This window comes from Eumetopias jubatus, unplaced genomic scaffold, assembly GCF_037043125.1.
Source record: "Eumetopias jubatus isolate StellerSeaLion01/CBP00866 unplaced genomic scaffold, mEumJub1_p1.0 scaffold_6, whole genome shotgun sequence".
Classification (NCBI taxonomy): Eukaryota; Metazoa; Chordata; class Mammalia; order Carnivora; family Otariidae; genus Eumetopias; species Eumetopias jubatus.
Window position 1 is genome coordinate 115,516,451 of NW_028274812.1, and position 12,953 is coordinate 115,529,403.

The following is a 12,953-nucleotide window of genomic DNA, read 5'->3' on the forward strand; positions in this document are numbered from 1 at the left end:
GTCTTGTGGTTAAAAAGAAAAAAAGCCAGCCTAGATGTTTCCAGGAATTAGAGATGGTTCAGTAGAAGTGAGGCACAGTGAAGGTGGAGTGGAATGAGGCTAGAGGGGATGACCAGCACGTGTCCTGGGGTAATGGAGTCACTGAGGAGTGCTGAGCAAGGAAGGGGGCACGTGCCTTAACAAGGACACTGTGGCTGCTCTGTGGATGGTGAATGGAGAGGGTGGGGTGTGCTTGGGAAACAGGCAACTATTGGCAGAGTCGAGATAGGATGGAACTGTGAGGTTCCAAACTGAGACAGTGGCGGTGGGGCTGGATATGCAACAAGGAGGCAGAACTCTCCAGAGCTTGGTCCTGATCAGCAGAGGCTGAGAGAAAAGACAGGAGCCCTCCGAGGCTGCCACAGTCATGGCAGGAACTAGAGGTGCGTCTGGAGAGAACGGGCGGAATGAGCTCGTGACACTCGGGTGTACAAACTAGGGCTCAGGCGAGAAGTGTGGGCTGTGTGCATAGGTTGGAGGCGACTTGGCCCCGGGTGGAGAGGACAACACAGGACTGAGATCTTGCAGGGAGAGTGTTTCTCCCAGGGAGAGAGAGAAGAGGAGAGCCCTGTAGGGGAGACCCATGTTTCGGAGACAGGCAGAAGAAAATACTACAAAGGAGACAGAAGTGGAAAAGAGGAGGTTCAGGAAGGGAGTAGTGAGTCTCACAGAAGCCACAGTGCTACAGAGAGAGAAGAGGACTGAAAACTAGTGATTTTGCTACCTTTTCACATGGGCTCAAGCCCTCCCCCCTTTTTCCTTGTTGAAGTCCAGCTTTCAAAAAGGTAAGTGAATAGCACCATGGAATGGGATGATTTTTGAATTTTTGAAGAACATATATTAGCTGGAGCAAAGAAGGATGAATATACATTTTGTAAAAACAAGTATTTTTATTTTTATTTATTTTTTAAGATTTGTCAGAGAGAGAGAGAGAGAGAGAATGAACACAAGCAGGGAGAGGGACAGGCAGAGGGAGAAGCAGACGCCCCGCTGAGCATGGAGCCCGATGCGGGACTCGATCCCAGGACCCTGGGATCATGACCTGAGCCGAAGGCAGACGCTTAACCGACTGAGCCACCCAGGTGTCCCAAAACAAGTATTTTTAAAACTAACTCCAAACTTCTTGACTAATAACCCAACAATCATCGAGCAGGATGTGACTTAGCCTCAATAAGAAAACAGTGAAATAAATGGCATATCCACACCATGGAATATCAGCCATTAAAGGGGATTAGAGCTACGCCAGCTGACTTGAAGAGAACTCTGGGACGTACTGAGTAAGCAAAGCAACAAATGAGTGCCTGTAATATGACAGCATTTTTGATAAAGCAATGACAAAAGTCTTGATTTATGATTATGATGAGAGAGCATGGAGGAGACCGTGGAAAGACACACAGGAAGGGAGTAAGCAATGTGGAAGAGGGAAAAGTCTGCAACAAGAAACGCAGGAAAGTAAGACAGGACACTAAGCAGCATGTAAGAAATAGGTTGTTTTTTTTTTAAGATTTATTTATTTTAGAGAGAAAGAGACAGAGAGAGAGAGCATGAGTGGGAGGGGCAGAGGGAGAGAAGATTTCAAGTAGACTGTACTGAGCGTGGAGTCTGACGTGAGGCTCAATCCCACGACCCGGAGATCAGACCTGAGCTGAAACCAAGAGTCGGACACTCAACTGACTGCGCCACCCAGGCGCCCCAAGAAATAGTTCTATTTATACATTTATATAAAACTTGTGTGTAGATAAAAAAGAAATTACAAAAAAAAATATGAACACAGCAAATGACTTAACTCAAACCTGCACTGGGTTAACTGAGTGCCGAGAGTGGCCCTGATCAGTGGCAGCTGGCTCCCGTGGGCCAGTAAGGGGCCTGGCTGACCTCCCACGAGAACCGAGGACATCCACAGGGGAGGTGACACCGTGATGGCATCTGGACAATGTGCAGCCAGCTGGGGAGACAGAAAAAGGCAACCAGGGTCTCATCTGATTTCTAGGCAAAGTGCAGGGATGGGGAGAAAAGAGGAATCTGGGAAAGCTGGGAGAGAAAGTGAGAGAGGACAGGGCTAGTGGGGACAGGTGACCGGGAGGCCCCCCAAAGGCCCCTCTGGGCTGCCTAATGAGTACAATGTGGTTAGAGGTCTCCTGAGTTATGGGGGAAGAGAAATCTGGAAATTTAAGAATGACACCAAGTATAGCAAAGTTCTTATCAACCATCATACACCCTTTTAATTGCAAAAGTAAAAACTTTCATTACATAAAACTTTACATACATTCTTTACATGGCGGAAGTCTTTACAAGTTTGCAGTACATTAAGTCACCATCAACATTCTGCACCGAACACGTATTAGAACAGCGTACACCATCTGGAGCGTGCGCGGTTGGGACAGGTGTTTGTCTTCCTCGGCCTACTGGAACCTTCCCTGGTTCCCTTGAAGATGCACGGCAGCTGTCCCAATGCCTGTCCCTGACGAGGGTGGGGAAGAGGCTGAGCATTAGCTGCTGGCTTAGCTCTGCCCCTCCAGTCTGCTCCCCCAGCCTAGGCGTCTGTTACTGACCCTTCTGCAGGAGGGAGGGAGGGAGGGGAGAGACGACAGCCAACATGTTTCTGAGGGGAACACTATGGCAACAAGTTGCGGGGGGTTGGGGGGAAGTTGCCGGTCATGATGAGACTAGGGGTTCTTGGGAATGCCATGTGTCTGTCTGATCCTGTCACAAATTCTTGTGGATAAGAGAGTTTGTTTCTGAAAGGGCCAAAAGTGCCCTGAGGAGCTGGAATTTGGAGGCTGGGACACGGCTGATCTTTGAGTAAAAGTGGCTTCACAGGATGACCTCACCTACCCCACAGAGCTGTTGTGAGGAAATGAGGTTAACTAAGCTTGGCACACAACTGATGGCCTGACCGCCCAGTTTCTGTTTGAAACTCTAGACTGGTTTCCCTTCTCTGCTCAGGTGCCTGCAGCCGGGGCTCATGCTTGGATCCATGCCGCCGACTGACAGATGCACTAAGTGGAGGGGAAATGGTCTCCGGGTCAGCCCCAGCCCCACCATGTCTGGACGGTTCCAGGCCTCCACTAGGAGTTACATAACATTTCTTCTCTCCACTCTTCTGAAAAGCTCTGGACATTTCCCAGTCTCCGGAGAGAGGAAAACGACAGATGTATTTAGCTCTAATGCTTAAATTATGCAGGGCAGGGAAACCAGACACTAAGGGACCTGGACAAGAGACAAGCTGGCTGGACGGTTTCTCACAAAGGCCAGTGCATAAAACCATACTGCGTCCAAGGGTGGGCCGACTTGGGTGTGGTGCAAATAGGGGAGCACCTGTCTGTCTTCTTGGAGATGCTTTTGTGAAAGAAGCCACTAGATATCAGGAGGCTGGGGGTGAGGAGGCCAGGGAGATGCTGATGGCGACACAGAATTTTCCCAGAGCCTTCCATTTTTCATTTGCTACAGGGCTATCCCCATAAGCACTGGCACCTTCCAGCCTCCTGGCCCCGACACCCATTGGCGCTGTGCACAACATGCATAGCTCCAAACAGAATCTCAATCTAAAATGCCATTTAAACCAGTATCGCACTGTATGTTAAAATTTAAATTTAAAAAAAGGGGAGAAATGCCATTTAAAGCACATCCCACATTGCTCTCCTTCTTCCAATTTTAGTGGGTGATGGGTCACCACTGAAAGTTAATGAGTGTGAACTCGTGAACTCAGAGCTGAGTTTCTCCTCCATCACTAGGAGAGCTCAAAAGCCTAAAGGACCCCTCTGATTAAGAACTGATTCTCAAGAGGCAGTCACGATCACTTCTCTCCACGTAACCAGACAGCTTTGGCCCTTTCCCCTATAACTTGGCTTTCTCCTGTGGGCAAGGATTAGGTGAGAAGTGAACATTTGCTTTGGGATTTTGAATGTTCATTATGGAAGCCACTGGTTAAGGAGCAAACTCTCATCCCAAACTATATTAAAATGAGTGAGGCCATTACCTGCGGCGAAGGAGATTGAGAGATTTTAAAAAACAAATTGCTCCTACACAGAGGTCTATGCTGGATTTGGGAAGAAGGGGACGAGAAAATGGAGAGCTGACAAACAAGTGAGGTAAACTCTAAAGGGAGCCACAACTGGAACTGGGCAGAGTCCCTCTTCTGGTCACACATCTGGAAACGTGTGATGGGCAAATGGCTAGACACGGTTGTGTTCCAGTCACGCTCACTCTTAAAGAGCTTTCAAATAGGGAGGGAGAAAGTGAAAGGATTTTTATAAAAGTCATCTGGTTAGATTCTCTCCTGTTCCCTTTCTGTCCAAAACAATCTTGAAAACAAACCCTGAAGAGTTCCTGGCTTGCTGACCCTCTCCCAAGGTCCTCCTGACCCAGTGGGGACACGCCCCAGGCAATTAAGCCCACAGCTTCATTCTTGGGCACCACACTGTGCTGAGGCAGGGAAACAATGTGCTGCAAAACCAACTACCTACTGACCAGCAGTTAACTGTTCTAAGCCCTGTAAAATGTTTCCTGTAAAATGAGGATCTAACGCCTACTTGACAGGACTGAGTAACGATTAAAGGAGATCACGGAGATTGAGGCCCTCTTAGAATGAACTGGACAAATGTTACTATTCTTTCCCTCAGAAAATGAGTCCAAATCTGCCCATTTCTTAAACTGTTTTGTTCTTCACAAAATAAGTAGATTCTGTGTATTTGTTTTTTTAAGATTTTATTGTTATGTAATCTCTTCCCCCAACATGGGGCTCACACTTACAACCCCTGAGATCAAGAGTGGCATGCTCCACTGACTGAGCCAGCCAGGCGCCCCTAGATTCTATGTTCATAAACCATATTATTTTACTCCCTCCCTTCCCTAAAAAAATTGTGTGGGGAGAGGATAAGTTCTGCCTGAACAGGTGTAATGTCTTGTCAATACTTGGCCCCTGCTGACATCAGGACATCTTGACATAAATGCTTCAAACTGGTGCCAAAGCAGCCTTTCTTCCCAGAGAGAAAGTGGGTGCCTATAAGCAAAGTGAAGCTAACCCACGTGTGGAGGTCACCATCATGTCACCTCTTCGTAAACACTCGACAAAACTTGTGAGGATTTTGTCCTTCTTGTGGTGGAGAAGGTGGGGGGTTGGTTAGGTAGTCCCACCATGCCCCCCCAACCCTTCCTCCTCATCTTGATGACTCTCTTCTGCACACCGGGTCATGTGGAGGGACTTCTACTGTTCCCATGAGAGTTGGGTGAGCAGCACCCTCACACAAAGTCTCGGGCTGCCAATCCAGGCCATTCTTGAGGGAAGCCATTCCTGTGTTCTGCTTATCAGAATTGCCTTCAGAAGAAGGCAAATTACTTCGACGTATCCAGTAATTAAGAGCTGAAAACTCTTTGGAAAATTTCTCCCTTAACAGAAATTGACCTTCAGTTCTGAACAGGATAGATTTTAAGCTTAGGAAATGCACGAAAATCTGTTTCTTTGCAGCCACACCATTTTTTTGTTGCACTGTAGACAGCTCAGGGGCTTAGGGGACTTTCCAGGAGATGCCTCAGAACAACAACACACACAAAGGTTTCTCAAAGTTTTGAGCTGAAGTGGATATTTTATGAACATTTAAGGTGAGAAGGGCAGGAGTGAAATGGGGAAGGAACACAGGGTAATTCATAAAGACAAAATAGAAATCTCAATCATCAAAACAGTTTCTTTTCCTTCTAAGAAACCCTCTTTTGTTAACCCAAAGGGCCCAATTGAAGAAAACTCTAAAAAACTTGTTTACATATAATCCTTCTCCATGCACAGCAGGGGTATCTAAAAGCTTGCACAAAGCTGGCCTTGAAATGATCCCTCTGAAATAAAACCTCTTAAATCATACTGCTTAGCAGCATGCCTTTTATATGTACAAAAAATTTTGTTTTTCCTGTATTAACCCACACAAGGCGCGGACTTGTTTAAGGAAAAATTCCCTCAGGTACCGTTTATCCTAATTTCATTCAAGTCTATGGAGGCCGATTATTTCCACCCTGAGCTCTGTGAACCATTCTTGTCCTTTACAGGCTCACAAAGCAAGTCTTTTAGTGCCTTGCTGATCCCCACGGCTGGCTGCTTGGGAGATGTGCTAAGGGAGGGCCCAGGGATAAGGTACAAGGACACCTCCAAGGATGCAGAGGAAGGACCCTGCAAGAAGTCACACCCCCTTCTCTCGCCACTGTCTGCCTCTGGTCCATTCATTCTGCCATGGACACCTGTACTCATCTGATTTCTGAGATTCAGAACCAGGGGCCACAGTCGGGTTTTTTTCTTCAGCTTGGTGACAGCATGACTAGAGGCCAGGTATCTAGCAGCATCAATAAAGGAATAAAGGGGGGGAAAAAAGAGGAAGAAAAGTATCCTTATTTATAACATTTGATTAATACAAAAGCACTTGGAGGAAACAATGAGCATAGGTTATCACCCAACTGAAAGAACATAGCTTTATATTTTTATGAACAATAAAAATACCTCACCTTGTTTCCCAGTACAAAGAGAGAAATCATTTTAAGACAGAAGATCCCAGAGTCGCACACCCAACTGGCAAACACGCTGGGTCTGGAGTTCCTTCCCCAACCACATTACAACATCAGCTTGACACATGTGTAAAACATCTTCCCTGCAGAAAGCTGGACCCTAAGGATCAAACCCGGGGAAGCACCCTCTCCCCAGGCCAGCATTCTAACTTATCCCCTCTGAAGACATTGGTAAACGCAACCCAGTTGACAGAAGCCACGCTGCCTCAGCTGTAAAGGGCTCTGGACCAGCCAGGGAGAGGGGACCGGGAGTCCAACTTCTGAGAAACCATCCTGATAGGCAAGCGAGAAGGGAAGGGAGCGGGGTTGGGGGTGGGCATAAGAACCTGATCAAATGGAGGGAAGTATTACCTTAGGAATTACCATTTCCATTACAATCAGACTCCAACCTGGCATCACTGAGACTCCAAGAGTCATGGACACTGGGGAAAGCAGTGCATTTCTTGAGTGCAATGATTATTTAATCCTGTTTCACTGGTTTCTAGATTCCATTCTGCTGGGGAAACTGCAATGACTTATTTAATCAGGCATGGCTTTCCACAGAAGTACAGGCTGGTGTGGCCAGGAAGACAGGACAAGCAGGCCCACCTGGTAAGGGATGGCTCTGAAGTCAGGACCTGCCGGCTGCCCTCTCTGTGGCCAGGGAGCCGGCAGAGGGGATCAGGCTGTGCAAGAAAGGGAAGGCACCAATCCCGTTTCCTGCCTGAGGGACAGCCTTGAGGCTGCGGTTCCAAAAGGTATGGAAGATGGAAGAGCCCAGTCTCTCACAGGCAGGTATTGGCAAAGTCCTGGCCAAGCAGCTAGGCTGGAAGAGTCGGGAGGGCCAGGCTCTGGCCACGACCTCCAGCATACGGCTGGCTCATACACGCATGCAGAGGGCAGGTAACTAAGTAGCCTTGGAAAGTGGTTCATCGTTTTTATTTCCCCCCTTTCAATCTGGTCTTCAGCTCTCTAAGTTGTTCCTCTGTACAATTCTTGTTACCTATAGTTCTGAGCGGGTGGTTCCATCACAGATGACCAAAGGCTGGACCCCTCGGGCTATCATGTAGACCTTCCAGTGGGTGGCGCCGGCATAGCCTTGAAGGGAAAGAGCAACAGGACAGCAGGTGAATGTCAGGGACGGGGCACACCTGTGGGCAGGACCAAGGCAGGGCTGCCTCACATAAAGAGCCCCAGTTCTCAGGCTTCTGGGTAACCTGCTATCCAGCAAGAGCCACTGTGAACCAAAGCGCCTCATTACCACCAGAAGTCTGGGGAACGAGGACTCAGTTCAACAGGTTTACAAAGGCGGGATGCTCCAGATGAGGCTGGAGCTGGGTATCAATTCTCAGGCCCGTGTCATCTTTATCAGCAAGAAGGATGAGTTCTGAGGGGGAGTAGGAACCCCCCTTCCAATTCCCCTAATGTGATCCCTAACACCATCTCATTATAGAACATCCCGATTAGCTCAAACCAACATGTCCTAAATGGTGTTCTGCAAACAGCAGCATCCCGCAAGACAGAAGGAAAATGGGTTCCATGGTCAAGGAAGTCTGAGAAACACTAGGTTCCACCAAGGCTTCTGGAGCCTTCGGTACACTAATGTGCACTATATACTGACAAGACAGGCAGTTCCCCAAATCAACTGACCCAACAGCCCTATTTGTCAAGGGCCTTTCTAAGGGGCTCCTGTTCCCATCCCCAAGGGTCATCAGTGATCTGAAGAACGGTTAAGGAAACACTGACCTATATTACAAGTGGTGTAAACTTAAAAGCTTTAAAAACTTGAACACTTCAATAGTCTCCCGATGGAAAATTCTCCGGAGTATAATGTACCTTAACTTTCTTTAAACTGAGAGCACTGAATAGAATTTAATCTCTACTTGGTGACTCAAGAAAGGTCACTGTGGGCAGTGACTCTTCAATCACCGCACATGTGTGGGCTCACCAGCATCAGCCTCTGAGGCCTGGCCCCTACATCGTTCTTGAAAATACCTCTCACCACGGGTTTTCTGGTGATCTGTGTCCTTATCCCCTTCCCCTTGGCCTTCAGAGGACAATGTTATTTTTTTTTTAAGATTTTATTTATTTGAGAGAGAGAATGAGAGAGAGAGAGAGAGAGCACATGAGAGGGGGGAGGGTCCGAGGGAGAAGCAGGCTCCCCGCCGAGCAGGGAGCCCAACACGGGACTCCATCCCGGGACTCCAGGATCATGACCTGAGCCGGAGGCAGTTGCCCAACCAACTGAGGCACCCAGGCGCCCAGGACAATGTTATTTTGTCAAAAACCACAGAGCCTGCTTGTCACAGTGTGATTCTTAAGGGTCCCCGAGGTGCTGGAGCTGCCACCTGTCCTACAAGCAGCCCTGAATTATTCTCCTTTGCTGTCAGGGTCTGCTTTCCTGTCCTTGTCTTTATTTATTTTTAAAGACTTCATTTATTGTGAGAGAGAGAGAGCACGATCAGGGGGAGGGGCAGAGGGAGAAGCAGACTCCCCGTGGAGCAGGGGGCCCGACGGAGGACTGAACCCCAGGACCCCGGGATCATGGCCTGAGCCGAAGAAGGCAGACGCCTAACTGGGCCACGCCGGCGGCCCTCTTGTCCTGGCCTTTGACGGTGGCAGCCGCAGCCACGGCTGTTTCTGCCACTGCTTCGGCAGCCCGCTGTCCTCCCCGCCCCCGCCCCCCCGTTCTTCTCCCAGACCTGCCCTCTTCCTCTTGCTCTAGTCAGGCCCCCATCCTTCCCCATGTCGCTGTCCTGTGGCTGGCCTTTCCCGGACACTGCCGCCCACGCCTCCTCTCCTTCTGGCCAGCAAACCAGCCAGTCAGAGTGCGGCAGGTGAGCCTGCTTTGGATCTAAGGCTTTTCTGCACTATTCCCACCAGCCTTTGATGCTCAAGGCTCCTTTGACCCCTGCCGGTCATCCATTTACTCCCCTTAATTCTACAACTGGCATTCTAGATGTCTGTGGGCTCCAGAAACCTAAACTTTGGATAACTGAGGTGTTTCTGTAGTTGTCCGAACTGTCAGGCATTGGTAGAACAGAAGACAGAAACTATTTCAAGCCATCACTATACACTCAACCCCAAATGCCACACAGACTTGTGCAATAGTCCTGCCTTACAGAAGGGTCACTCCACTGCAGGAAAATCGCTTCAGAACAATTTCCACACAAAAGTCCTCTTTTTTGCAGTAATTCCCAAGGGCCAGGCCAGCTGTGCTCCATTATCAGTTAATGCTTAATTTGTGCATTCTTTTCATTTCTAAACTGAAAAAAGTTATGTAATGTGGATTAACGCTTGTCAGAGTTTGCAGTCTGGACCCTACTTCCAAACAAGGGGAAAGGTTTCCAGCGACCAGGGTCTTCTGAAGAGGTAAAATTAAAAGAAATCAGTTAGGAAGACCAGCCTGGACTCTTGTCAGGGGCGCTAGGCTTCCCCTAGGCTTCATGAGGCAGAAGAAACACAGAGGGCAATAGTAACACTTGGTATTTGCTACAGCCAAGAAAACTCTACTGTCAAACTGATCGCTACGGACAGCAGTTGATTCAAACCTGCTTTTTTGGAATAGGCTTTTAGACTATAATGCACAGAACAGGCCACAGTTGGGATATCATGGAGCCAAGGGTGAGTCATGACTATGGGGCGGGGCCCCGGAAGGTAATACTTCCCCACGGGGCTGTTGCCCTTGCATACTGCTTGCGCTGTTTTATGAGCAAAACAGGCAGAAAAAGGGTTTCCTCGAATCTAGAATTGTACCTCCCCGGCCTGACTCTGTTGCAGGGGACACGTAAAGCTTAATGCTTTGCCTAGCTGATGGGAACTTGGGATAGTCACCTCTCCTCTCTGAGTCTCAATCTCCTCATCTGAAAAATAAAGGATTGCTCTAAGTATTTTCCATAATGCCTTCTAACTGGAAACTTTTAAGACCGATGGACACATCATGCATTCTAAATGTATATACAATGAGGCATTTCTCTGTGCTACATTTCCTCCTTAGCATATTGTTCCACCTAAGCATAAATATTGACTCTGCCCATAAAAGAAGCCTATTTTTGACTCTACTTAATTGAAACTTTGTGAAGACAATATTTAATTCTCACAATAGTTTTTGAGTTGAAAACTACAAAGATCTTGTGACTGACCTTGCCCCCTGGGGGCCCCACCTACCAATATCCCCTGGCTCTAGTGGCATCGCCACCGACTGGCAGTGTCTTCGGCATTGGGCGGGAGGGATGAGCTGCAACATGGCCTCACCACTGCCAATGATAAACAGGTCATGCATTCTATGCATCTGGAGGAAAAAAAACAAGGGAGAAGAAAAGGGAAACAAAATAAAAACCAGTGGCATGGGAGATTAGCATACAAAAATATATATATGGCTCTGACTTTTGCCTAAGCAAAAAGGAAAAGAGAACCAATGACACAATTCGCAATTATGCCCAAAGGACAAAAACCAACTAGATTCTCCTAAACTTGGCATCTCCTGGTACTGAGACCAGGGACTCAGTGTCCCTATCTCCTGGTACTGAGATCTCTTCTGTGGGTTCTCCTAAAGAGACACTGTGATTTAGTGGGAGACTTCCTCAGCCCCAGCCCTAACGCAGATCTAGCATGAGCTTCATAATTCACGGCTATTTCTAGCCACAGCTCCAAAGGAGGCTGAAGGCAAATCATCTACGTACAATTTAACCGACGTCTAGGAGAGGCCAACACATAGTGGTCTAAGTATATGATCTTCCGAGGGTCTGGTTGGATCCAGACTTTTCAGAGAAATAGATGGCCTGCATTTCCTTTGGGCAATGTTCCATGGAATAGTGCTTCTTGCTGCCAGGGTTTGGAGGAGAATTGAACAGAAGGAAGTTCAAGTTCACACTTTTGGGCAAGATCTGGGTGAAGAGATATATCACACTACTGATGAAAAACTAATGACAGTAAGAATGGCCTTAGATTTCGAACCCTAAGAAGGCAGCCAGGCTCTACGCCCCCACAGTAGCGACTGCACTTGGGAGAGCAGACTACTGCCACCAACGCGCAGAGTGCAACCGCTCTGTGCCAGGTCCGGCTGCGAACCCTGGTCTTGGGGTAGGCAGGGAGTAGGGGCAAAGGGAGAGGCTGGGCTGGTCTTGCTCAGGCTTTTCTTCCAACCTAGATGGTGAGAGAAAACCTTTAGGGCCTCTCCTCCCTGTCCCCTCCAGGAAAAGCCTTTCTATGCCCACATAACACAAGGGTCTGAAGGCCGGCTCCCCCGGCCATGTCCTGGTTTGCCCTCCAGGGCACTGGGTCCCTCCAGAGCTTTGGTCTGGGCCCTATCTTCTCCTGTCCCCAACCCTGGTCTCTCTGTTGCTCCCACAGGTCCTGGCCAGGATGCTGTTTCCATGGCAACACTAGAGCCATTCAACTGCCAGTGTCATGACAGAAGAAGGACTAAGAAGGACTAGCGGTTTACGACTGACTGGCAGAGGCCCTGACACCTGCAGTCTTGAAGAAATCCCAGGACACCAAAACCCAGTGGATGTAGCTCTTTTTCATCCAGGCCTGAGAGGGGGCGGGACCACGTGCCTCTAGCCCCAGGAGAGGAAGAAACAGACAACGGGATGGAGCTGGCCAGCCTCAGGCGACCCTGTGGACTGGGTGGTGTGGGTCTGGGAGCCAGCCCCTCACCTCTTTCCCCAGTGCCTCTTACAATCGGATCCCCACTGCTTATTTTCTATCCCAAGGCTGTCCCACAGACATATGACTTTACCGGGCTCTAGGGCCCAGGGATGTGGACAACAGGGTGGAGTAACAAGGCTGTCGAGAAAGGAGAGCCTGGGCCAGGGTGGGGAGCAGATGCTCTAAGAAACCAGACTCTCAGGATGTTTGCCTATTTGGATCACTCCCCTTCCCAAAACATGCTTGAGAACCACAAGATGACTCTGATAGGCGTCTGAGTAACTTGGTATCTACCTTCTGGCTGGGATCCTCGGTGTTCCTGTTAAGCAGACTGGTGAAATTAACTTCAGATTCAAGTGGGAAAACCAAGATAAAGACAAAAGCTCTCGCCTAGAATTATATCATCATTATGAAGATGAAATCATACCAGGGCCCTGAGCTCTAGCCGGGGACAGCAGAATAAACTTCTTTAAAATCTGAGGCACAAGCCCAGCACCTCCACCCTACTGCTGGCAGACAGAAGTTCTTACTTCTAGACAAAATGATTGGTTTTTATAGGCTTTGAAATTCCTTTACCACGATTCAGCAAATTTGGAGCCAAACAATAGTACTGGGAGGCTGAAAACACAACCCGAAGTTGGTAAGGGTCATAGTTTGGGAAATTTCATCCTATTAATTCTTCCAAACCAATCTAAACTCAAAATCCTTCCTCAGGAATGAGACTCAACAGGAGAGCA

The 12,953-nt window shown here is 48.4% G+C and overlaps 1 protein-coding gene across 7 annotated transcripts in view; it reads right to left on the reverse strand.

Annotated features, from left to right (window-relative positions):
- Window positions 1–2,235: 2,235 nt before the first annotated feature.
- Window positions 2,236–12,953, reverse strand: part of CUNH6orf89 (chromosome unknown C6orf89 homolog) — a 44,000-nt gene continuing 33,282 nt past the window's right edge. For 6 of the 7 annotated variants that reach the window (XM_028120482.2, XM_028120480.2, XM_028120481.2 and 3 more), the window contains 2 exons: window positions 10,732–10,855; window positions 2,236–7,662 (listed from right to left, as the gene is read on the reverse strand). In XM_028120482.2, coding sequence (XP_027976283.1) covers window positions 7,568–7,662; window positions 10,732–10,855 — 219 coding nt within the window. In that variant the 3' untranslated portion in view covers window positions 2,236–7,567. The remainder of the gene's footprint in view (window positions 7,663–10,731; window positions 10,856–12,953) is intronic. The other variant, XM_028120478.2, reaches the window with a different exon arrangement.